The following is a 25,055-nucleotide window of genomic DNA, read 5'->3' on the forward strand; positions in this document are numbered from 1 at the left end:
TGCTTTCGCTTTTGAATTCCACGAAAAGGGATTCTTTTCACGAGATTTTTACCCAGACTACGAGATTCCGACTATAGAACATACGCCCTGGCAGCTTCCACCAATTCCAATACCCGTCGCCATTCGAGAAGAGGTCCGTAAGGAAGTCCTTCTTCAAGAGAAGGCCGGACGATTTGAACCTACGACTTCAAGTTATCGTTCGCCGTTATTTGCTGTCAAGAAGAAATCCGGTTTGCGTCTAGTCATCAATCTTGAGAAACTGAACTCTGTCACTATACAGGATGCGTCATTACCTCCTAACGTACATGAATTCGCCGAAGACCATCTGGGTTACGCTGTATATGGTTTATTTGACTTATTTTCCGGATTCGACGCTCGCTACGTTCATGTCCGATCTAGACCACTGCAAGCATTCACCTCGCCGGCAGGAGCTAAACAACAGTGTACGCTGGTTCAAGGTTTCACCAATTCCGTACAAGAATTCCAAAGATGCGTAGAACATTCACTTTCTAATGTTTCTGATATTGCTAAGAACTATCTAGATGATTGTACTCTCAAGGGACCATCTTCTCGATATAATGACGAGCCTATTACCACGAACGCTCAGATACGGCGATTCATGTTCGAGTATACGGAGAACCTCGCTCTCCTTCTAGGCGCACTCATCAATGCTGGTATCACCGCTTCCGGTACTAAAGTCATTTTAGCGGCGTTCAAGCTCGAGATTGTGGGATCAATAGTCTCACTCGAAGGATGGATTCTCAAGCCCAGCCTAGTCAAGAAGATTCTCAACTGGAGAACACCAGAAAGCGTTACAGAAGTACGACAATTCCTTGGAGTAGCAGGCGTAGGTCGACGATGGATAAAAGGCTACGCTATGATAGCTAAGCCCCTCACAATTCTCTTGCACAAGTCTGATGATCCTGCTGAATCTTTTATTTTTACAGACGAAGCCGAAGACGCCATGAACGTTCTCATAGAACGAATCACTAATGCTCCAGTACTCATCAAGATCGACTATCAAGTAGCCATTAACGTTCCCAGACGTAACCGCAAGAACGACGAAGGTCTTATTGTTGTTGGAGTAGACTCGTCGTGGAAGGGAGCGGGATGGGCTGTTTACCAGATTCGAGACAGCAAGAAACATCCGGCTATCTTTGGATCCTGTACTTTCAACGATCGAGAACAAAATTATGGGCAACCAAAGACAGAAGTTTACGGGATCTTTCGGGCGTTGAAGGAACTACGATTCAGACTTTGGGGAGTTCATTTTCGACTTGATCATGACGCTAAGTCTCTTGTACAGATGCTTAAACAACCTGACGATGTCCCTAACGCTCCTGTTCTCCGATGGGTATCCTGGATCAAGTTATTCGATTTTGAACTACACCATGTCCCGGCAGAATCTCACAAAGTCGAAGATGCATTATCCCGACGAACTCCTCATCCGGACGATCACGACAAGATGGAAACGCCAGAGGCAATCGACGAATTCATAGAAAGCTTCCTCAATGCATCAGTCACTGCCGAATATGATGGAGATGATTATTATACTGCTAAGTCTCCCTTTTCATCGAATTTTCCTGTCATCTCCTTCGAAGAAGTTATTCTTGATGATCTGATCGCTTCTTCATCTCACAATTCCCGATTGTCCATCTTAGACGAACCTTTTCTCTCAGACATCTACAAAATCAGAACTTCATCATATCCGATAACTGACAGTTTTTTACTAGGAGACGAATTACTTGGATTGGAATATCGGGAATACGAATCTTATGTTCAAGACTTTACTTTCCAAGTTCACGTAGGACACAAGTTTGGATTAATTGATAGAGATGGGCTGGAGTTTTGGTCACACATCAGACGATTCCTAGAAGACGGAACCTATCCAGCTGAGTGTAGAACTTATAAATCTCGCGTAGCGTTTGAAAAGAAAGCCCGTAGATTCTTCCTTCATGACAACCAGCTATGGCACCACAAAAACCGAAAGCCTAATCGATTACCTCTACTAGTTATCGAGGATCCCGACAAACGCGAGCAACTCATCGCTCAGTCCCACAATCATATCGGACATAAAGGTAGAGACATTACTTTCAAGTTACTTACTGAACGTTTTTATTGGCCCAATTTACACGATTCTATCACTTTCTTCATCCGTTCCTGCATCGAATGTCAACGTTTCATTCGCGACCTCCCTCTCATTCCTTATAACGTGTCTTGGCAAGCTCCGTTACTCCGACATTTTAATCTAGATTGCATCCACATGCCCCCCGGGAAAGGCGGTTTCAATTATATAGTCCAAGCTCTCGAACCCACGATTTTATGGTATGAAGCTCAAGCCCTCAAAGAACTCAAAGCCCGAGCAATTGCAAAGTTTATTTATCAAGAACTCATTTGCCGATTTGCGTGTATTCCGAAGATTTCTGTAGATGGCGGATCGGAATTCAAAGGTGAAGTCGAATATCTACTACGTACTCAATACAATTGTACTGTGATTATCTCTACAGCGTACCATCCGGAAGGCAATGCGACCATCGAACGTGCTCATCAGCCTCTACTTGACGCTATTTTCAAGTGTAGTGGAGATGCAAAAGGATTATGGCCGACGTTTCTACATGCGGCGCTCTTTGCGTCTCGAGTTACTGTCTCTCGTGCTACTGGATATTCACCGTACTATCTGCTATACGGTGTGCACCCCGTCTTCTCTTTCGATATCACTGAATCCACTTGGCAGACCCTGGATTGGGATCGAGTTCGAACACACGAGGACTTACTAGCTATTCGGATACTACAGCTTCAGCGACGATCGCCAGATTGGGAACAAGCGAATCAAGAAATCGTTCGGACGAGACAAAAATCCATCGATCAGATGCAACGGACACGAGGCTCGCACTTCGACTTCCATGATTACAAACCCGGAATGTACGTCTGGCTACGGGAATCGCACCTGGACAACCTGAAAGGCGCAAAAGGGAAGTGGACCTATGCTGGACCATATGTGATTCACGAGAAAACGGAAAACGGAGCCTACGTTTTACAAGAGCTAAGTGGTGCTATTCTTAAAGGTCCGGTAAATGCGCAACGATTACGCCTATTCTTTTTCAGGCCGAATAACCAGACGCTTCGTACTGCGATCCCCGGAATTCGACAGACTCTTACCATGCGAGCAAATATCCCTCAATTCTCGAAATCTGTGGCTTTAACTACTGACTGTCAAGCCCGCACTTTATCCTCGACGTCTTCTCGTCATTACTCACTCGTTTTGCTTCCTTGAGATTCTTTTGCTTCGTACTCACTTCCAAAAATTTACCTTTTAAACTTTCGATTGGTCTTTCAGTAACCGTTCCTTCCCTCCTCTTACTTCCATGACTACCTCTGTACCCTGTTACTTCTGCAATTCCCCTATTGCTCACGCTTTTACTGCTTGTCCAGCTAGACCTTCACCCAGATCCTCCCTTCCTACCAACTCATTCAATCTCCCTCCACTCTGCGACTATACGTTCCTCTCCAGAAATTTGGTATCGTTAATGCGCCCCGATTATTCCTCTCTCGATCGATTCGCCATTCACTTTCCGATTCCCGGTCCTTTCGAACTAAAGCCCATATATTCTGTTAAATTTCTTGGTCTCAATCATTTCACATACGACGCCGATTCCTGTCCACTCAATGAGTTCGCTGATGGTCTTTCTTATACTGAACAGAACCTTATATCCTGGTGCGAGAGCGGGAGTTATCCGGACTTCGTTGGATTTCCTTACCACGGCGACGCTAAGCTTCCATTTTCTTTTCCTTATGTTTATCGTGACCTTCAAGCTAAATCAGTTCTTTTTGATACAGATACTCCCTTTCTCCCTATAACGAAAACCGTCTATCGCCGCGACTGCTACCTTACATGGTCCGAGATTGTTGAATACATTCGACTCAAAGCCGTTCCCCTCCGCTATGTGTATTATCGAACTCCTACTATGTCCGAGGATTCTTTTGCCACCCTATGTTCCGAATTCGACATTCTTGAAGACAGCCTTTTTCACTTACCATCTGGTATTGAAGTTTGTCGTTACGGCGCAGCGGCTACGTTCAAAGACGCCGCCGAAAACATTTACTACGAACCTGATATGCGAGACTGTTGGGAAGATTTTTCGCCGAAAGAGTTGTGGGATCTAGTAGAAAAGAAGACTAAAAAATGGTTTGCTGATGGAATCGTATTCGCTGAGTATTACTTACGTTTCCCGCCACGCTCGTTGACTGAAGAGATGGAGTTGATCGCTACTCTCGGAGAGTCCGAGGACGAACTCTAAATTTTGCGTCACTGTGGTAGGGTCCTGCGGGTCCCTGGTAGAATCATTCATCCCGATGAGTTTCTTGTTCACTTTGTTTTCTTGATGATCTTCTACTTGCGAACTTAAACAAAATTAAAACTTACTTATTTTCCTTTTCGAACGCAGAAGCACTTTTATTACAGCGTGAATCGCTTGCCATTGTATTTTTATGAATTCGTACCTTACGGTGAGCCTCCGATTCATGTTGTTTCCTTTCCTTTTCCCCTCCTACAAGTCCGCTCCCGCAAGGCCTCGTCCACCTGGCGGTAAAATTGCTTTATGCCGCGTTGGGACCTCATCCACCCCAAAGCGAAGTCTTAGTAGCGTCGACTGAGGCGGAATTGGTTCGGGAATGCCGTGGGTCAGAGGTCTAGCCTCCCCGTTATCTTATCAAGGAACCAAGTAGATAGTCCTTTTTAGAACTAGTTTTTTTTACTTACTTCTTTTACTCGCACGCTCGGACCCAGAGTCCGTTCATATAAACTGTCAATGCTGTACCGAATAATTAACTTTTTCTTTCTGCCTTTCTCCCCCTTCCTCTGAGCCAAAACCGAGCCCTGAATCTCTCCACTAAATCCCGAGCAAGAGCGAACATTAACAACATATATTTGAGCAAGATACGAGAAACAGTCACTTACGCTAAGTGTCAACTTCTTTGTTCTACACGAGTTCTCTAGATACATCACGTTCCTGCGGCGTCGTGGTCTTTTACGTTGTATCGTACTTCGAATATTTCGTAGTACTCTTCTTTTTTTTTATCTACCGTTACTTTGTCAGCCATCCGACCGGATCGACCTCAACCGTTTACCTGTCGACTAGACATTCCTGCCGCAACGTCTTTAACCCCCCCTCCCTAGGATCATCATCAACCTTACCTCCCCCTATTCGTTTAGCTTCTGGTATTTCGAAGCCCGCAAAAACCCCTCCACCGCTCCCCTTGCATTATGGTTCAACGGCGGCCCAGGTTCATCCTCCATGATCGGTCTCTTCCAAGAACTTGGACCTTGCAGGATTAACAATGACACTACCACTGTCTCTCTCAATCCTTTTTCTTGGAACAACAACGCCAATGTCTTATTCATCGATCAACCGGTTGGAGTAGGATTCAGCCATGGTGATATGAAAGTAGGAACGTCGCAGGAGGCAGCCGCGGACGTGTGGACATTCCTGCAGATATTCTTCAAGGATAAAAGGTTTTCGAATCTGGTTGGGAGGGAACTGGCGATCTGGACAGAGTCGTATGGAGGGCATTATGGGCCTGCGTTCGCTGCGTGAGTTGGAGTTGGAGGTTGAACGGATGTTGTTCGACAGCTGACTGGTGAACTCCTTTTCAGGCATTTCCTTTCTCAAAATGCTGCGATCGAGTCGGGAAAGATATCCGGGATCCCGTTGAATTTGAGGGTGTTGGGCGTCGGTGACGGATTGACGGTAAGCTTATTACACCTTTAGTTGCTCCCAGTGCGAGGACTGCATAATGATCAACTCTTTTACTCAGGATCCTCTCGTACAATACGCGGGCTATATCACATACGCTGCTTCGAACCCATACCACCCACTAGTATCGCAAAGCGTTATCGCTCAGGCCAACACATCATGGACTCAAAGCAACGGATGTCGGGATCAGGTATGTTATTCAATCTGCTCTTTCTTAACGCTAACAGTGCAATGCTGCCTGTAGATCACGGCATGCTATAACGGAGGTACCAACTCCGTATGCTCCTCCGCCCAATCGTTCTGCAACAGCAGAATTCTCAACCCACTTGTCGGTCCTTTCGACGTACGTCGTCCCTCCTTCCCCATCTCCTTCCCCTGGTTTTACCCTGCTTTTTTTGATTTTTCAAGGTATACTACATCCTCGCACGCGACCCAGACCCCTATCCACCCGATTTTACTACATTTATCAACTCCGTTCGTACCCGCATAGGAGGCGAAGTTACCTGGGCGAAAAGTAGTAGCCAGGTACACGCCAATTTCGCGAACACGGGTGATTGGATGAGGAATTCGAGGCCGGATTTGGAGACAGTGATCAACGCTGGCGTACGTGTCTGCCCCCCCTCTGATTTGTGTGTTTTGGAGGTTGATGGCGATGGGTGGATTTACAGGTCCGCGTTATTGTCTATGATGGAGACGCAGTATGTTTCCTTGCACTTGACAAATCATTCGTGACTGCTTACTTCGTCGTAGGATTACATTCTGAACTTTAACGGAGTTGAAGCGATGGTATGGCTTTCTTCTACCCTAGATCGACTCAGAGGCCTATCTTTCTCCTCTCCTCCCCATAGGTTGACGCCCTCAATACCAAGTTCAGCGCAACATACAAAACCCAAGTCTTTCAACCTTACACTGTCCGTGGTCAACTTGCGGGACAGTTCAAGAATGCGGGATCGTTCTCGTACATTAGAATATATGGCTCTGGGCATGAGGTACCTGCGTACAAGGTTCGTTTTTTTCCTAGTTGCGTTCAGCATCGAGACATTAATCTATGTGCCACGTATTTCGATAGTTCGGATCGTTGGCCACCGGGGAAGCTGCGTTCCAGATGTTTTCGCAGATCATGTCAAACCAGTCCTTATCGTCCACATGATCCATTACCGGCACGAAGTCGGTTATATAAACTGGGGGGAAAGAGCTTTCAGAAGTGTTTAAAAAAGGATGTACGGGCATCCGTATCCAAAGTACCAAAGCCATAAAAAAAAATAGCCTCCTGCGGTATCTCGTCTTTGTTTGAAATCCTCTTTAGTATCAAACAGATTCATCCCCATAGCCAATTCATATGTGATTGTTTCCGACTGCGATGTCTATTAGATTCTTGCCACGAACAGAAGACGAGGTAGCCTGCAATCTGAAATTCCGGTCCAACTTTCTCAAAAGCGCTCCACTCCTCCTAACATCTTGCTCCGCCTCTACGTCGGATCCGCCAGAACTAGTACTGGCATGAGATAAATCCCCCAAATCCTCCATTTCTCGATGAAGAAAGAGGTGCTGTGGGCAAGCATCATACCATCGTCATGAGTATTTGCTGCGAGGGATGTCGATGCGGCCTATGTAGCGTTGTCCAATTTTTTTCAACACAAACTTGCGATGCCCAGTTCAAACTCGAATGTTTCTGCTACTCTCAAATACTCAAACACAACTGTGAATCTGTGATAAACCCACAGCCCACGACCGGTGACTTCTAGGAAAAGCTCGTTCGTACCATGATCAAGTAACGAGTATGATCATCGGATTCGGACCTCCTGCCGACTGCCAGCGGGTTTAACTCGTAAGTTGGTTGCAGAAACATGGCCATTCAAATATTCAAGTGCTAAAGCTCAGCGGGCGGAAATAGGTTACAGGCGATTCATCCGACTCGTGCCGCAGCTGCCGCTTTAGTGCAACTTTTGGTGGTATGCCCCCAAGCGTAAGTACTAAAGTACGAAGTCTTCGCTCGGGTCCAAATCTCAATCTCTCTGGAAACCTTACTCACAAAGAGTCTCTTGGATTGGTGTCTTCATTTCCGATAGCCCGCCTCGGCGCGTACTCCGATCGGAAGGCTGCCGCGGTTCCGAGTCGAGCCCGTATGATACTGCCAATGGCAAGTGTTACCTCTGAGTCTCTCCCATTTAAGAATCCCACAACGTCCAAATCAAATCCCAAGTTTTTTTTATCAATTTTACACAGAAACACTACAAGCCGTAGAATGCAACCGAAAATTCTGTCAATGACGTGGGTTTTTGCAAGTATTTATGTTCCAGACTACAAGTGGCTTTAGCCTGTGAGATGCGTGGTGCTTCAAGCTAATGGTCAGTCTTGTGTCACAGGCACTACGAGAAAACGACTAACAATTATCAATTCTTGCGAACCGGCAAGTCGTAAACCACGCCACCCAAAGCGCGAGTCCTTTGTCTCGCATCCTCGACGGCCCCATCCGAAGGGAGTTTGTACCAGTCAACATCAAGGGTGCCATTCAACTGCTCGATGATGTACCGGAGAAGAACATGCTTGCTTTTGTCATCGTCAAATTCAGACAACTGACGTTGAGCAGCGTCTCCACTGAAGTATGCAACGAGGAATGGTTTAACTGCCATGCTGAGAGAAAGTATGTCCGTCAGAGGCGAATAAAAGAAATCTTTGAAAAGGAGTTACCTGTATCAAGTAGAAGTGACTAGGAGAGAGATGTGTTGATAATGATAGACCTCATTTTTTCAGAGGCTTTTATAGGTTTTTTCGATGTTGTGCCAATACTTACCGCTGACTTGCCGTCCAGACACCATATTTATCGGCTCGTTGAGAGCTCCGGATTGCAGATGACAGGTCACTAGAATTTTAGTCAGGGTGTTATCAGACTCAAATGAATACCTGTGCTGCTTCCACTGTGTTCACTGACATTTGTTCTAAACATTCAACGACCGTAGTGGACGGAAGGTTCCCGTCGTTCACTGCGGGGTCTGGACATCACGCATGCTCCATACCTATTGATTTTACTTACAAGTGAAATGGAGAATCTTGCTCTTGCGATGAACTTTGTGCTGGAATGGGACGACCTTCACAACACGTCCGGCGAGCAAGGAGCGGTAAATACAGTACAAATGCTTCTTTCAAGGTAGTGCAGGACAGTTCCATGATGGTATCAGGTACCCTCGATTATGTGAGGAACCCGCCTAATTCAGGACACTTCAGTTCTGTACAGACCCAACTTACAATGCAGCCGCACTCAACAGAACCTCGAAAACCGTGACCCTCCGCATACCAGGGAAAATATCTAACGTGCAATACCGAAAGTTTCCGTGCTCAATTCTGAACGATTGACTACGACCCTCAGAAATATTTATGTAAATTGTGTCTGTCTTTCAGAATCTCCCGCACAGTCCCAACTTTTGAGTTTGTTCCGAAGCTGGCGGGATTGTGATTTCACCGGTTGTCCAAAAGCTCCGCCAAATTGAACAACAACATTCATACTCAATTGTTGCCCAACTTGTTGAACATGTATATTGTCGGATTTGTCCGAGGCCGGCAATCCCCGCAATCCGCACGTACTACGACATCAACTGGGGCGAACCCAAACCCTTATAGTGCATAACACCTCGCCGCCCTTGCTATTCGCTTTTCGCATTTGCCAAAGGCCAGTTGGACTAAAGACCCGACACTCGGAGAGCCCGGCCGGTGCTCCCATGCAGTCAAAGCCAAGGTTCACTTGCATCGAAGCTTTGGATCCGGGATTGTCATTTCACCGGTGAAGGTGTATACAACGCGTTCCTCAAACCAGGGACGAAGGAAGAAGCTCTTCTGATGACTTTTCAAGTCTGTGTCCGTGTTTGGTTCGCGTCAATTCAACGTCTGCTTAGAAAATGACATTGAGAATGTTCAATGATCAGGAAAGAGTACAAGGAGGTTACTTCTATTCAATAATTCAAGGTCCATTTTTATTTTCGGTATCTAAGGGATGCCAGTGACTTGTCATCTGCAATCCGGAGCTCTCAACGAGCCGGTAATTATGGTATATAGACGGTAAGTATTGGCACAACGTCGAGACTCGAAAATCTATAAAAGCTTCCGGAATAATGAGGTCTATCATTATCAACACCTCACTTCTACCTGATACAGGTAAATCCTTTTCAAAGATTTCTTTTATTCGCCTCTGACGGACATACTTTCTCTCAGCATGGCAGTTAAACCATTCCTCGTTGCATACTTTAGTGGAGACGCTGCTCAACGTCAGTTGTCTGAATTTGACGATGACAAGGGCAAGCAGAATCTTATCAAGCTCATCATCGAGCAGTTGAATGGCGCCCTTAATGGTGATTGGTACAAACTCCCTTCAGATGGGGCCGTAGAGGATGCGAGAAAAAGGACACGCGATTTGGGTGGCGTGGTTTACGACTTGCCAGTTCGCAAGAATTGATGAGTGGTTAGTTGTTTTCTCGTAGTGCCTGCGAAACAAGGCTGACCATTAGATTGAAGGACCACGCATCTCGCCAAAGCCGCTCGTAGTTCTGGAACATAAATACTTGCAAAAACCCACGTCGTTGGTAGTTTTTCCTGGATTATACGGCTTGTAGTGTTCCTGTGTATAATTGATAAAGCAAAGGATTTGATCTGGATTTTTTCGTGGGACTCTTGCATGATCCTTGGGTACTAGGAGATATTCAGAGGCAAGAGAGTCCAACCTCGACGGCGATGAGCACTGGCAAAATAGGCGGCTCGACTCGGAAATGCGGGCGTGAAAGTTCTATCCTGACTGTGGATGGAAAAAATGCGCGAGTTTTAGCCTTTGGGTAGACCTAAATCGTTTGTGAATCCACGAAAGCAATGATTTGTGGTATCAGAGCAAGGTGGAAGCTGGCAACGCCCCGTAGAAAGTGTCCGGCCCGGGAGCGTCACTATACTTTATCTTATCTGTGGCATAAAAAGGGAAATAAATTCTCACAGTTATGTAAAGCGGACAAAAAAAGGACTCGTAATTTTCAGATTTCTACCGTCGCCTCGCTCGGAACGTTCGGAAAGCTTTCCAGTTATCTCGAGCTTGTCAAGTCCCCAAAACTCGCTATAACCTACGGGTCCATTAACGAACACTTGGAGGCAAATACTTGGAGATATGTGTGGTGTAGGGGAGGAATAATGGTTTACTTAATGCGAGTGGGTGATGATCATGAAAGGAAGAGAAACAATTCGGAAGCCAATGGGAGGCATGTAAGGTGCAAACTCATCTCCGGAGTGTATCGACGGTTCCGACTTCCAACTTGACCAGGTACGTGGTCCTCCAGTTCATATTCACCATACTCTACCTGAAAAGTCAGTACACGCGACAAAGTTGCTCGGACCGTCTTTTGATATCCTAAAGGACTACTGGCCACTCGCGTCTTGTCCATTTGTCTTCAATTTCAAAGGTGTCTTGTGGTACTCTAATCATGCTACGGCACAGAATTGGATGACACCATGAGGCTTCCGTTTGACACACGGCTTCGCACAGCTCTAGTCACGAGCAGACCTCGACGAATTTCGCACAGTGAGAAAGCTACGATTCTAGAACCGCCGCCGTGACCTCAACCTCAACTACGTGCCCGTGGGCATGAACGGGATATTCTAGCCGATTCCGTACGTCCCTAATAGTACTTAACGGACAGCTGCATTCTAGTAGAGTGACCCAGATCATAGATGATAACCCACGACTTCAAAGCACTTGTGAAAGCTTGCCTCGTCCTGGCTTCTGCTCTCTCGTTTAAAATCAGTTTCACGCCGCCTAATGGTCCGCCGAAATGCCTTCCACCAAGGCCGTCATTGCGAGTTTAACCCCCGCCGTGCAGGAATGGATAGCAGTATTCGTGATCAAGTACGCGCTTCCTCTCAAAATTGTACGTTTCTCTCCTTTGACTTAGGCAGCAACATCAATGATACTGACTGCCGCAATTGGTACTGAACGGTAGATGATGTATTACCTCGTATCCCTGAACGAGATCCTTCATAACATATCATTAGCATTTCCTTCCCTTCCGATTCAGCCAATCTTTCCATCATTACATGCATCGAACGCTGGGCCGGGAATACCTCTCAATGTTCTACTCGGTGGCTTGCTCTCTATCGCCGGTGGCGTCGTCAAAATCCTTTGCTATCGTGCTCTGCACGGGTTCAAATTTGAGTTTTCCACCTCTTCCGAACTCGCCACGAGCGGGCCATACTCAATTGTGCGCCATCCTGCTTATACTGGGAATTGGATGAGTGTTATCGGGTGCGCGATGGTTCATTGGTGGATACTCGGAACTAGAGCAAAGGCGTTGGGATATGCGTGGTTGATTGGTGTAGGAAGCATCAATATCTCCTTGTTAATGCGAATGGACGAAGAAGACGCGTTAATGAGGCAATTGTTCGGAAATCAATGGGAGAAATGGAGTAAAGTGGTGAAATACAGACTGATTCCCGGAGTATATTAATCATTCCTATACAAAGCGAGTTTGAAGCTGGTCATGTAACACAACGTAGATGAAAAGCGAAAGCGGTCGAAGCGCTGGGCTCGAGAATGTAAAATCGATTACGACGCGGTCGGGGATTTCGGCAACGTCGGTTTTGTCGGCGGAAACCCTGACACGCGGCAAGCCGCGTTAGTTTCTTACATCTGACATCTTCTCTGACCCAACTTTCACCATCATCGTTTGGGTCTGAATCGTTTCCAAGTCGCCTCTCCCATTCTCGAAAAAAAAAAGAATCAGCTCTCAGTTATTTTTTCAAAGGCTTTTGTGGATTAGCTATTCGAGGTTGGCCTCTAACGTTGGAATTTTATCACTAGCTGACGGTAAACGGAAAAAAAGGGACGGACAAACGTTTTTCAGAAATTTCAGGCGCAAGATATGTCTTCGTAGAGTCCTCTAGTGACTTCAAACCGGAAACTGGAGAAAGGGCGAGCTGAAGGACGCTTTCGAAATCTACGGAGGACTGGGTTTACTTGGCCTGCGTAAGTTGAAGGAAGTTTTCACTCGCGCATTTTGGAAACGACACCCTTTTTTCAGCGATTTATATTCCTTTCCTCTTCATGAAATAGATTCGGACCTACGTTTCACTCAAGGTTAATCGGTTTCTGGAAACGGGGATGGCGGTCAGTCGGTCTTGCCCTTCGCCTCCAGCATACCAATTCATCATTCTATTGGACATTTTCATTTTCAACCGAATTCAAGTTATGTTGCATCCGCTCCAAAACGTCGCCACCAGGTCGTCAAATAGACAACTCGCTTACCACCTGTGAGAAGCCGGGTTATTTTGGCTTCACCTTCGTGACTGCCTGCATCTCGTGTTATCACAATCAGCCGATACGAAAACCTCATGCCGCCAATGCAATAGTTCATGGGAGCGGCTACTGTCAAGGTCACACTGTCCGCTGCGTGTGAGGCTCCGAACGCTGAGCAGATCATCCAAAGGGTTGAAGCGCAAAGTCTTACAATGAAAGCGCATGTGCAGGTTGTGCTCTCAGTAAGTCGGTGGTCTTGAGATTATTCACACTTGATCGTTGACCCCACTCTTGAAGCCGTCATTCGTTCTGTGTTAACGGCTCAAGGCATAATCAATCAACGGGAGAACCATGTGGATCCCTATAGCGCAATTATTTCTCTATCTCAGCCATATGGTGCGAGTACTATTCTTTGGAGGCGAGGTATGGTACAACCACTAAAAATACATGCGCGAGGAACTCATGACATTTGATAGTTTTCAGTTATCTTTTCGATCAAGGGCTTTAAAATGTAGCGGATACCGCTATATCTATACCTCACTAACGAGGATGTTACTGTCTTTGGTTTATCTAAGCCTTTTGGCGCTACCGTTGTCAGTCCTTGGGCAGCAGATTCCTGTCGTTGATGGTGTCATTGGAGGGGTGCCCAGTGATGCTAGCATAGCGAGTGCGGAAGCGGAACCACGACCGTTGCGGGTCGCTGCTACGACTCCGGGGGCACTGCGCGTTGTGGAGAACTCTGGTGTTTGCGGTGAGCTGCACTCGTTTTAGGTTTTCCTTTTCAACCTCAACTAAGCATTAAATAATATCTAGAAACTACTCCTGGAGTCCAACAAGCTTCTGGATATGGTGATCTCACTGCGACAGAGAGCATTTTGTGCGTTCCGGCCTGTCCTTTGTCGCCATCGTCATTAACATTACTCTTCCCTCTCTTTTTCGTAGCTTTTGGTACTTCGCAGCCCGCGAAAACCCCTCTACCGCTCCCCTCGCATTATGGTTCAATGGTGGTCCAGGCTCATCCTCCATGATCGGTCTCCTCCAAGAACTCGGTCCATGCAGGATCAACAACGACACTACCACTGTCTCTCTCAACCCTTTTTCATGGAACAACAACGCCAACACGTTATTCATCGACCAACCGGTTGGAGTAGGCTTCAGCAATGGCGATCTAAATGTGGGCACATCCCAGGAGGCAGCAGCGGATGTGTGGAAGTTCTTGCAGATATTCCTCAAGGATAAAAGGTTTTCGAATCTGGTTGGGAGGGAACTGGCGATTTGGACAGAGTCGTATGGAGGGCATTATGGGCCTACTTTTGCTGCGTGAGTTTTCCGACCGCGAGCGGACGCTTGGGGATCTCTAAATTGTTCTTTTCTGTTTTTAGGTATTTCCTCTCTCAAAACGCGGCGATCGCCTCTGGAAAGATATCTGGGATCCCGTTGAACTTGAAAGCGTTGGGTGTTGGCGATGGGTTGACGGTGAGTTTATCTTCCTTTTTTCTTTGTTTATTGTCCTTCACGAGTGTGAGCCTACTAACAAACAATCGTTTCAGGACCCTCTGGTGCAATACCCGGGCTACATCGCATACGCTGCTTCAAATCCTTACCACCCACTCGTATCGGAAAGCGTCATCACTCAGGCGAACACTTCGTGGACTCAACACAACGGATGTCGGGATCAGGTTTGTTGTTCCCCATCCGTGTACCTTTGTTACTTTTCAACATTGACCACGGACTATTGCATTTTAGATCACGGCATGCAATAACGGAGGCTCTGATTCCGTATGTTCCTCTGCACAGTCGTTCTGCAATAGCAGGATCCTCGATCCACTCGTTGGTCCTTTCGATGTACGTTTTTTCTCTCCTCTCCCCCCCCTTCTCCCAAACTCACGATGCCAACGCCAGGTGTACTACATCCTTGCACGTGATCCAGACCCTTACCCACCCTCCATCACCTCATACCTCAACTCCATTCGTACACGCGTAGGAGGTGAAGTGACGTGGAGGAGTAGTAACAGTCAGGTGTTCAATAATTTTGCGAAGACAGGTGATTGGATGAGGAATTCGAGGCCAGATCTGGAGACGGTGATTAACGCCGGGGTATGTGTTTCTCCACTCCCTCCTCTGCCTTTCTTTTTCGGAGGCTGACGACGACGGATGGTACTTCTAGGTCCGTGTTATTGTATATGATGGAGATGCAGTGCGTGTTCAGGTCGCTCGTACCCCAAGTTTTCGTTAACGTCCGCGTAGGACTACATTTTGAATTTCAATGGCGTTGAAGCGATGGTAAGTCTACCGTGGTTTTCTTCATTTTTCATCAAGGAGGCTTATCTTCCTCCTCTCTTCTCCATAGGTTGACGCCCTCAACACCAAGTTCAGCGCAACATACAAAACCCAGGTCTTCCAACCTTACACTGTCCATGGCCAACTCGCGGGACAGTTCAAGAATGCGGGAACGTTCTCGTATGTCAGGATATATGGTGCTGGGCATGAGGTGCCTGCGTACAAGGTTTGTTTCTCCAAATTCCTTCCAGTGTTTGACAATGTACTCACAATATTTTGCTTCAAACAGTTTGGTTCGTTGGCCACCGGGGAGGCTGCATTCCAGATGTTCTCACAGATCATGTCTAACCAGTCGTTGTCTTCTACTTGATTCGTGTGCTGAGGGCAGTTAAATTGGAGGGGGAAAAGTTTTAGAATCGTCGTAACGAGGATATACATTGCGTATTTTTCATGTAAAGTACCGAAACTGTAACCAATGCGTCAACATCCGAATTTACCTATACCACTGCACAACTCCAGCTCTCGGCCTTATCAGGATCCCCTCGTCCATCATACGTGTTCCTCAGCGGCCATCTACAATGTCGCCTCTCAAACGCTTTCCCCTGCGTAGGATCATCATCAACATACTTCACACCCTCAATCGTCTCTGGTGCCTCTCCCTGCTCAACCCATTTCACCATTGCCATCAACACGTTCCTTTCCGGATTCAACGACGTCCCAGTCGCATTGTTCTGACCAATCTGCCATGCTCCAGGACCTCCTGAACAGTGCGACATCCCCGAGACTCTGAAGAACCGGTAGTATTTGTCCAATTCCCCAGAAACTGCTCGAGCATGATCATAGTACACCTCCGACATGCGAGGACTGATCAGCCCATCCTCTTGCCCGTGGTATGTTAACAGCTTCCCTCCCCTTCTTTGGAAATTCCTCAAATCCCCTTTGAATGTAGAGATATTGAAGGGATCCATTCGTAATGCGAATTCATAATCTTCCAAGGTCAGCGTCTGAGGGTCAAAAGACGAATTAAACACGACGAATCTGAACCATTCCGATGTGAATTGGAAGGGTTGTCCTCCAACCATGCTTGTCAAGAGGTCTTCGCCACCTGGTTGAAAACGAGGGTAGATGAGTGTTTTGCCATCCGAGGCGAAGAAGGGCTTGTAGGTTTTGAGAACGGTTTGGAGTTGAGGTGGGGTTAGGCAGTTGGATGTGGATGTGGATGTTGAACCGGTTTTACAGAGGAGGCCGGACGGGTTGTAGTTGCATAAATTGGGGTCTTCGATGATACCATCTTTGACACCATCTATTTCGTCGCATTGGGAGATAATGTTGTTGTGGATGAGATCGAGCCAAAGATTGATGGGGATGAATGTGGGTTGGGAGGGATCTTTGGTAATTTCCGAGAAGAAATGGCCACTCCAGGACATCAACCCCACGAAATTGGCTGCTGGTGCGCCTGATAAAAGGGTACGAGTGGATGAGAAGACGAGGGCAGACAAAGGGAGATGAACTGTTGCGCATTACCTGCAACAACACCATCGAAATCTTCTGGAAAGTCTTCGACACTTTTGAGACCTTGTCTCCCACCAGTGGAGCAACCAAGATAATATGATTTCTTGTGTGCCTGGCCATAGAACCCTTGTGTGATCTGTTTTCCAATTATAACATTTGTGTGAATTCTAATGCCGAAAAAAAATAGACGTCGGTTGAGCACATAGCGTCGATACGGCTGAGCGAAACTTACGATCTAAAAGTAAAATCCGCCAAAACGTCCGGATGATTCTCAAAAGCCGCTCCACTCGACCCATTATGCCCGTTGTTAGCCCCAACCGTCGCGAATCCCAAGGCGGTAGCGTAAGCTAGATCAGGATACTGTATACACCCGCCTAATCCTCCATTCCCTGTGCTTAGGAACCTTCCAGTCCAGTTTCGTGGTAACCACGCTTCCATGTGTATGTTCGACTGGGGACTGGTTTCGACCTGCATCGTGACACGACAGATGTCAACGGAGATGAGCTGAGGTGTTCGACTGCATGAAGGATCTGTATCAGGAAATTGAATGGTCGAGCCGGCTGGGATGAGGGATGCTTGGAACAGGGTCGTTTTATTGGTAAAGGGGGTCGAGGAAAGGGAGGAGAGGGAACATGCTGATTCGAAGATGAACGACGACGAAATTTGAAGAGCGGAAAAGAGTGATATTGTGGTACTTGAGAGACGCATTCTTACAGCCTGGGACTCTTGGAGTGTACCAGGCGGTACTATTTATCTCTCAACGCGAAGAAAAAGTCAGGTTGGGCCAGGTTCTCAGAGAGGCTTGGGAAACCATGGGAATTGCCGTCATCCCGTTGTTATTCGGGTTCGATTTGCAGAATCCTTTTCTCGTGAGTTCCGGTCCTTGAATCTGCGCAGTAATACATGAGGTCGTTTGATTCCCATCAACGACATACCGAGGAAATTTTAGACCTCTGTCACTCGACACACCTCCCAACATGCCGTTACTTCAGCAACAATCCTTCCTTGCGTAGGGATAAGCACGTAAAAGGCTGGCGAATACGCAGTAGTCTGGGTAGCCTTGTGCAACGTTTTCCTACAGTCCATTACGGATCATTCTGCAGAACTTCGAGAAGGGTGTTCGAATAAGTTTCCGGCAGTGGAACGCATAGTACCGAATCTGTATCATAATTGTCAGATATTTCACATTCAATTAGTGGGAAATATAAATATACTTACTCACTTGCGTGGCCTTTTGGCGCAAGTAGAAAAAGCCAGACTTCACCTAAAATTCAACGGGCATACATTCACATTTCGATTGTCAAAGCGTAGCTATAAATTGTGATCGTCGGTCGGTCTTTTGTTCGACATCCATCCGTGAGATAATGGTTGTACTTGCCAGGCCTTCTAAGAACGTAGCGTTACAACTGTAATGCTGTACCGTTACGTGACATATTCGAAAATTCCTCGACGCGATCACACCGGCCTACAGCTCCCCACAGTCATCTCGCGCATTGCCACCTTTTCGTTGGTTTTTTCTATACCCTCTCTGGTATAGAAGCCTACTTATTCAATGGAGGTGAGGAGCTGTTCATTTCTGGCGATATCATTGAGGAAAACTTTTCAGAATTGGACCAGAGGATGATGGATACGTGGAAAAAGATACGCGCAAAAATGTCTGGAGAGCCTATTGATACGTGGCTCACCCTCGTGGGCGAGCGAAGGTGGCCGAGATCTCCGGACATGGCCTTCGGGGAGGAGGCATGGGCAGTTCGCGTTTTTGTGCCGGATGGAGCTCTGCCCGAACAATCCTCTGTTTGCCATAATGCTAACTTTTTTTGTTGAATGATTGAACTGCTTCAGTACTGCTTCACCCTACGCGATGGGATTGCGATGGGGGGTCCGGGCGATATATGTATAAAATCCCCCCTCGTCCAAGTTGTTAGACCAGTTTCTCTTTTTTCCTTTTCTACGAGTCTGCCACTCATTCAATATGGGTTTCCAAACATCTCTCTGCATATTTGTTCTTGCTGGCGTACTTTACGCGTCTCTTTCAGAGGCTGTTCCCCCGCCTGTACTAGCCTCCAAACATGCAACTCATCGCAAACACCTGATCGGTAGCGGGGTCTCTTTGGAATCTTACCACCCTCAACCGCAGTTCCAGGTGCGTTAACTATTCCTTTCTTTGCCTTCAGCTGACAGCTTTTTATTACAGACTTTCGGTGAAGGGAAATTGATGGCTAACGCACTATCCTTTGAAGATACCGAATCGCTCAAGTCGAATGTAATGGGATGGTTGACGGACAACTTACAAGTCAATTCCTCCAGCCTCGAGTGGACGTCAGGATGGAGCTCTGAAGGCCGTTCGTGCGGTTATGTGCAACAAGTCCATGTACGTGGCATGAAGTTCTTTTCTGCAGATTCCCGCAACGAACGGCTGACGAATATTTGTACCTATCATTTTCAGGACGGTGTTCCCTTTATCAATGCTGTGGCAAACGTTGCATTCAATGGTAACAAGGTCATCAGTTTCGGAAACTCATTCGTCGATACATGTACGTCCCATTCCATGAAAATCTCTCCTCCCAGGTAGAGTAACTTGGGGTGTTGATAGCCAATATTGCGTCTCCCATTCCGACGGTCAGCTTGAACGATGCGATCCTGGAAGCGGAATCGACACTCGGTGGTACCCATAACGGTATTCAGCCCACGCTCCGATACCTTGCGCGGCCCGACGGCTCCGTGGCTCTCGTGCACGCTATTCAAGTCCAGAGCAGTACCCCCTACATCTTTGTTGTGGCCTACGTTGATGCACATTCGGGAAAGGTCATCTCAATTAACGATTTCGTTGCTGATGCGACAGTGAGTATCTATCGTTCGGCTGACAGGCAGCTCATTCGTTGTTGATGAATGATGTTTGTCTAATCTAGTTCAGAGTCCTTCCGATAGAGAAGAAGACAATTTCTGATGGTCTCGAACTACTCAAAAACCCGGAAGGTCTCGACGCCTCCCCCGTAGGATGGAACAGTATCGGAAAAAATCACGTCTTGACCACGGATACCGTGTATGGTTTCTCTCTCAAAATTTCAGACTTGTTTGGCTGAACAGTATTTCGACACAGTGGAAACAACGTCATTGCCATCAAGGTCCTAAGCAATGATGGGTCCACAACAAAAACCACTGCTGGTCAGATCAATGATGGTCAGCTTACTTTTGACTTTACCTACGATCCGACTAAGGATCCTACCGACCCTGGCAACGATGATGCTGCCCGTACCAACGCATTCTACGTTGCTAATGAATTTCACGACATCCTTTACCGATACGGATTCACCGAGAACACGTTCAACTTTCAGTCTGACAACTTTGGGAAGGGTGGCCAAGCGAATGATCCCGTTCAGATGTCCGTCCAGGATCCTTCCGGTTTCAACAACGCCAATTTTGCAGCACCCCCTGATGGTCAAGCTGGTATATGTCGTCTTTTCATCTTTGACCTCACCAATGTAGGATTTTCATTTTCTTCACTACACAGCTGTGTAAATCGACTAGATCTCACTTAATCTTTTCCAGATTAGGCAGGACAGTGTAATGGAAAACGGCATCCCAATTCATGAATTGACCCATGGAGTTACTCTACGTATGACTGGAGGTGGAACTGCTGTTTGCTTGCCATCGCTCGAGTCTGGGGGTATGGGTGAGGGGTGGTCGGATGCTGTCGCCGAGTATGATGACGTTCCTTCATCTCTGCCCCCAATTCATTCATTGATTATTTCCTATTAATACAGCTGGATGTCACAAACCTCGTCTAAAACCCAGGACTTTGTCACCGGAGAGAGTGTTACCGGGAAACCTGGCGGTTTCCGAAGCAAGCCATACTCCACCGACGAAGCTGTGAACCCTCTCAGGTACTCTGATATCAAGAAACTTGATGAACCTCATGGTACGTCTGTATCCTTGGTGACTCTTAATGATTACTGATAGTCCTTTTGATAGCAATCGGAGAGGTTTGGGCCAACACCCTCCACACTGTTTACGCAGATCTCGTCGACGCCCTCGGCTTTAGTACCACAGCCAAGACAGACGCCAACGGAAAAGAGGGAAACATTGTTTTTATGAAAACCATCATCACCGCTCTTACCATCCAACCTTGCAACCCGACCGTACTCAATGCCCGAGACGCTATTATCCAAGCTGACAAGACCCTCAACGCCGGTGCCAATGAATGCACTTTGAGAAAGTCATTTGCCAAAAAGGGCCTCGGATTGAGGGCAACTTCCGATTTTCAGGACGATTTCACCTTTCCTAGCGGCTGCTAGGGATAGTAGAGAGAGACTTTGTACTACCCGTAGACTAAACTAACTTTTGGACGGAGCAAAACTGTGGTGAGCCTGGCAAGTGGTGGTGATTTTAGTACCAAAATCCGCTATTTGAGACTTGTGCAACTTGTTTGTCCCACCTGACCAATTTCTAAGCATGTAACCAGATAGTATAACTTTTGAGCTATCTTGTCATGAACAGAATATCCACTCTTACAAGTCAACTACAATCAGATTTGGTGCACAATTGAAGGAAATATCATATGAAAGACCCAAGTATAGGAGAGTACTCCTGATCTTAGGAGAAGGGGTAGCAAGTATAGGAGCGCAACCCTTATCATAGATAGGTATATAAGGAGTACTTACTGCCCTTTGATTAATTCGGTTAATAACGCTTGGAATGCCCTACTAATGGGACTGGAAAACACACCTCAAGCACGAAGTGTGCAAACCAACCACACCAAAAGAGTGTTCTTAGAGTATGGGGTGGAGGTCGGTATTCTAAGGCTTTAGTTTGCACTAAGAGGCACTAAGAAAGAGAGAATATAGGGTTATTTGATCTTTAAGGTTCAATCAAGGTTCTATTCCTTCTTATCAAATGACAAGACAAAACACTAGTTCAATATTTCAACAATAAGGATTCAACAAAGCTTTTCTCAAGACTTCACAAAGTTCAAGTTCAAGTTCAAATATCGATCAAGTCCAAATGCAATTCCAATTCAATACAAGTCCAAATCGACTTCAAAATCCAAGTTCAATTTCAACAATAATCCTAATCAAATCCAAATTGCAAAAGGTCCAAACCAATCCCATCCAAACACAGAACACCAAACTTTGACAAAGTGAGGGGCAAAGGTAAAATCCTTGAGCTAGTCCTAGTAGGTGAACTGTGTCTCTGCTTATAGGCTGCTGGGGGGAAATTTCCTGCTACCCTCCCTCCTTATATACACTTTTCGAAATGAAATAATAAAGGTCCAAGGTTGTAGTAAACTTGAGAATAATAATAAAATCCCTATCAGTTGAACAGAAACTCACCTAATCAGGTATAATGCCAGAGATTGTGCCAGAAACCATGAATAAAAATAATAAGCCAAGAGTCCCCTGTCTGTATCCATGTTACAATGACAGAGCCTAGACTTCCCGAGGTCTCCAAGTTGCCCACATATCCTTGTAAACATGTCTCCTATGTCACTATTGTCCTGTTTTCCTCTAAATCAGGAATAGATCCAGTCGCTGTCCATGACATATTTCCTGTGTTCCTGTCTCCAGTAAAAACTGTCATGTCAACCTCGCGAGGTCTAGACTTCCTTTATTTCGGAACATTTGTAATCCTTTCCTTTTCCTATGACTTCATGGGAGCCGGATATTTCTATCCTAAATCCACATGTAGGTTGTCAGGAGGGTGAACCACCTATGCATATGCCGGGTCTTGAGCCCTGACGCTGAGGATAGCATATGCCTAAAACAACCCAACACCCATGTAGGGTGTACTCTGAGGGGTACCAAACCCCGGTACTCCGACCTACTCGAGATCATACTCCAGACTAATGCTGGCAGACCATCCTACGGGCCTATTGGCAATAGAGGATGACAAGAGCTGGCGACCAAGGAGAATGCATAATGATGATGTCCGGTATCGTGAATATCCGTGAACCGTGTGGTGAACTGTACTCCTATAACAAGAGTAGACCTTCGGTGATGAGAGTGTCCTACGATGAGGACTATATCCTTATGAGCCAGTACTCCAATGACAATGAGAGCATACGATAGGCAGTACCCAACGTACACCAGTGTGTACCACATACCTGTAACCTAATCCATGCATACCCCATCCTGTACTCTAACATGAGAGAAGGGACTCTAGGATGAGTCCGGACCCCAATTAGACAGTGAGTCCCCTGATGAGGGCGACCTGGACGATGTAGAGCGACAAAGTGAATGGGGCAGAGGCAAAAGGTAAGGATAGAAAAGGATAAAGGAGAACCAAGGATAAAGGACAGAGGACAGAGGACAAAGGACAAAGGACAAAGGACAAAGGACAAAGGACAAAGGACAAAGGACAAAGGACAAAGGACAAAGGACAAAGGACAAAGGACAAAGGACAAAGGACAAAGGACAAAGGACAAAGGACAAAGGACAAAGGAGATCAAATTCTAGGGAACTATCTACCACTAAGTACTCCTTATTATACCTATCTAGTAGAAAGGGTTGTACTCCTATACTGATGACCCCTTCTCTAAGATTAGGAGTACTCTCCTATGAATCGACCTATTTCACATGATATCTCCCTTGATCGTACGTCGAGTCCAACTGCAGTTGACCATATAGGTGGAAAAGTCAGCGGTAGGTACTACTCCTGGTTCAGTTCATGACATAGGTCCTTTGTCTTATATATCCTTTGTTAATTCCTTTAAGTCCGAGTTGTCCAACAATACTTTGTGAAGTCAAAGTAAAGTGTTCAATAAATTCCCTATATTCACCCCAAGCATTCTGCAAGCAAGACAAGGCCTTCTATTCAAAATACGAAGGTTTTTAAGAGGCTGCTTCTTGAAGTTTCTACCGTTTTTGAAACCTTGCGAAGTCTCCCATCTTTCCGATTCCATACTTTTTGTACTGCTAAAGTCTCACGTAGAGGCTTGTGTTTTGACAAGTAGTTCGGGCTCACCCTAGTCCTACATTCCCTTATTTTATAACTCAAATGTTAATAAAATGATTAAAAATATGCATATTAAGGTTAAATCCAATTTTCAGTGTGATACTGTGAACATGCCAACTCTGGTGTGACAATCGGCTAAGCAAGCACCCTCAGGTAATGGGCAGTTGTACATGGCATACATACAGCTGGATTGAGATCTCAAGCTCCAACTCCATTCTGAAGTGAATCTGAAGACAACAAGTCCTGTCGTCAGTGATGTGAGTTGGAAAACACACACATGGACTGCTCATAGGTATAGGGAAATGATAGTAGTCTATTCATGCTGGTAGGAGAGTAGGAGACTACTAGGTAGTACAGTATATTTGAGGACATGAAATAACTTTGTGCCACTGAACTCAAGTTTATTCACCTGTGTATGCAACTACCAGCAGAGTTCAAATATTGCTGAGTGTTCCTGACCCTGCTGAGTGTGAACGCAAAATGCGCATGTTCATGGAATTAATCAAAGGGCAGTAGTAGTAGGTAGTTCCCTAGAATTTGATCTCCTGTCCTTTTTCATCCCTTAATCCCTCTGTCCTTGATTCCTGCCTGTTTTCCCCTGCTTCTTCATCCTGTCACTCTATTGCTTTCCTAGTTGCTTCGCTAGGGGTACTCATCTCTCAGTTGTGAGTCTGGACTTGCCCTAGAGTCTTTCCCTCTATGCTGGAGTACAGGATGGAGTACATACAGTTCAGTTGTGTGGTACACTACACTGGTGTACATTGGATACTGTCTGTCATATGCTCTTGTCGTTGTTGGAGTACAGTCATTGCAGGATACTCTCATCATCAAAGTACACTCTCATTATAGAAGTGTGGTTCATTGCACGGTTCACTACACAGTTCACAGATATTCACAATAGGGGAATTCAAAGCTGATTTGAATCAGCTATTTTGACTTGATTTTGACTTGATTTTGACCTTGATTTTGTCTTGGAATCAGTTGAAATCAGCTTCCAAGGGGAGTTCAAAGTAGATAGGTTGATTTGGTGATGTGGCAGGCACGGCACCAGGCGGAGTTTTAATACTGTCCTCTGCAACGTGCGCATGCTCAAGCGCTCATCAGTGGCTATATTTATCTTAACTCGTAACTGAACGTCAGGGCGTAGCCGAAGCACCCTACTATACATTTCTTGTGTAGCTAACCTCCAAGAAGTATAGAGAAGATTTTGATAGTAACGATGAGTGTGATTGGACTTTTGCTCATAGCTTAACAAGTGTGTTGGAAGGATGCCTTGAATGGGAAAGGAATAAATAGTG

At 46.1% G+C, this 25,055-nt stretch overlaps 7 protein-coding genes across 7 annotated transcripts; 5 read left to right on the top strand and 2 right to left on the bottom strand.

Moving 5' to 3' along the window:
- The first annotated feature begins 4,840 nt into the window (after positions 1–4,840).
- Positions 4,841–7,158, top strand: E1B28_012923 (uncharacterized protein). The gene is made up of 9 exons (XM_043158076.1): positions 4,841–5,590; positions 5,654–5,747; positions 5,815–5,943; positions 5,998–6,096; positions 6,162–6,356; positions 6,422–6,451; positions 6,504–6,539; positions 6,602–6,757; positions 6,823–7,158. The coding sequence occupies exons 1-9, from the start codon at positions 5,295–5,297 to the stop codon at positions 6,901–6,903; spliced, it is 1,116 nt and encodes a 371-aa protein (XP_043005448.1). The 5' UTR covers positions 4,841–5,294; the 3' UTR covers positions 6,904–7,158.
- A 988-nt stretch (positions 7,159–8,146) lies between these two features.
- Positions 8,147–8,386, bottom strand: E1B28_012924 (uncharacterized protein; the record flags this gene model as incomplete). Its single annotated transcript, XM_043158077.1, has 1 exon — positions 8,147–8,386. The coding sequence occupies one exon, from the start codon at positions 8,384–8,386 to the stop codon at positions 8,147–8,149; it is 240 nt and encodes a 79-aa protein (XP_043005449.1).
- A 1,473-nt stretch (positions 8,387–9,859) lies between these two features.
- Positions 9,860–10,200, top strand: E1B28_012925 (uncharacterized protein; the record flags this gene model as incomplete). The annotated part of the gene is made up of 2 exons (XM_043158078.1): positions 9,860–9,902; positions 9,968–10,200. 2 exons carry the CDS (start codon positions 9,860–9,862, stop codon positions 10,198–10,200), a joined length of 276 nt encoding a protein of 91 aa, XP_043005450.1.
- A 564-nt stretch (positions 10,201–10,764) lies between these two features.
- Positions 10,765–12,301, top strand: E1B28_012926 (uncharacterized protein). Its single transcript, XM_043158079.1, has 4 exons — positions 10,765–11,046; positions 11,096–11,393; positions 11,447–11,650; positions 11,723–12,301. The coding sequence occupies exons 3-4, from the start codon at positions 11,555–11,557 to the stop codon at positions 12,224–12,226; spliced, it is 600 nt and encodes a 199-aa protein (XP_043005451.1). The 5' UTR covers positions 10,765–11,046; positions 11,096–11,393; positions 11,447–11,554; the 3' UTR covers positions 12,227–12,301.
- A 1,262-nt stretch (positions 12,302–13,563) lies between these two features.
- E1B28_012927 (uncharacterized protein) lies at positions 13,564–15,664 on the top strand (the record flags this gene model as incomplete). The annotated part of the gene is made up of 11 exons (XM_043158080.1): positions 13,564–13,765; positions 13,828–13,891; positions 13,957–14,334; positions 14,397–14,490; positions 14,565–14,693; positions 14,761–14,859; positions 14,917–15,111; positions 15,182–15,211; positions 15,262–15,297; positions 15,365–15,520; positions 15,584–15,664. 11 exons carry the CDS (start codon positions 13,564–13,566, stop codon positions 15,662–15,664), a joined length of 1,464 nt encoding a protein of 487 aa, XP_043005452.1.
- A 127-nt stretch (positions 15,665–15,791) lies between these two features.
- Positions 15,792–18,206, bottom strand: E1B28_012928 (uncharacterized protein; the record flags this gene model as incomplete). Its single annotated transcript, XM_043158081.1, has 4 exons — positions 18,025–18,206; positions 17,039–17,965; positions 16,819–16,973; positions 15,792–16,750 (listed from the first exon to the last, which is right to left on the bottom strand). The coding sequence occupies exons 2-4, from the start codon at positions 17,512–17,514 to the stop codon at positions 15,792–15,794; spliced, it is 1,590 nt and encodes a 529-aa protein (XP_043005453.1). The 5' UTR covers positions 17,515–17,965; positions 18,025–18,206.
- A 481-nt stretch (positions 18,207–18,687) lies between these two features.
- E1B28_012929 (uncharacterized protein) lies at positions 18,688–21,177 on the top strand. Its single transcript, XM_043158082.1, has 9 exons — positions 18,688–18,949; positions 19,001–19,177; positions 19,253–19,340; positions 19,400–19,647; positions 19,716–19,849; positions 19,907–20,288; positions 20,356–20,507; positions 20,571–20,725; positions 20,779–21,177. The coding sequence occupies exons 1-9, from the start codon at positions 18,779–18,781 to the stop codon at positions 21,099–21,101; spliced, it is 1,830 nt and encodes a 609-aa protein (XP_043005454.1). The 5' UTR covers positions 18,688–18,778; the 3' UTR covers positions 21,102–21,177.
- Positions 21,178–25,055: the final 3,878 nt, after the last annotated feature.

This window comes from Marasmius oreades, chromosome 8 (genome assembly GCF_018924745.1).
Source record: "Marasmius oreades isolate 03SP1 chromosome 8, whole genome shotgun sequence".
Lineage (NCBI taxonomy): Eukaryota > Fungi > Basidiomycota > Agaricomycetes > Agaricales > Marasmiaceae > Marasmius > Marasmius oreades.

Excerpts from the sequence above, each read along its gene's own strand:
- E1B28_012923 (XM_043158076.1), top strand. The coding sequence starts at position 5,295 with ATGATCGGTCTCTTCCAAGAACTTGGACCTTGCAGGATTAACAATGAC. Across the intron at positions 6,097-6,161 it reads CACTTGTCGGTCCTTTCGAC|GTATACTACATCCTCGCACG; the intron begins GTACGTCGTCCC and ends TGATTTTTCAAG. Across the intron at positions 6,540-6,601 it reads TTAACGGAGTTGAAGCGATG|GTTGACGCCCTCAATACCAA; the intron begins GTATGGCTTTCT and ends TCCTCCCCATAG.
- E1B28_012926 (XM_043158079.1), top strand. The coding sequence starts at position 11,555 with ATGCCTTCCACCAAGGCCGTCATTGCGAGTTTAACCCCCGCCGTGCAG. Across the intron at positions 11,651-11,722 it reads ACGCGCTTCCTCTCAAAATT|ATGATGTATTACCTCGTATC; the intron begins GTACGTTTCTCT and ends ACTGAACGGTAG.
- E1B28_012929 (XM_043158082.1), top strand. The coding sequence starts at position 18,779 with ATGGGTTTCCAAACATCTCTCTGCATATTTGTTCTTGCTGGCGTACTT. Across the intron at positions 19,850-19,906 it reads GTCTTGACCACGGATACCGT|TGGAAACAACGTCATTGCCA; the intron begins GTATGGTTTCTC and ends ATTTCGACACAG. Across the intron at positions 20,289-20,355 it reads TCATCTTTGACCTCACCAAT|ATTAGGCAGGACAGTGTAAT; the intron begins GTAGGATTTTCA and ends AATCTTTTCCAG.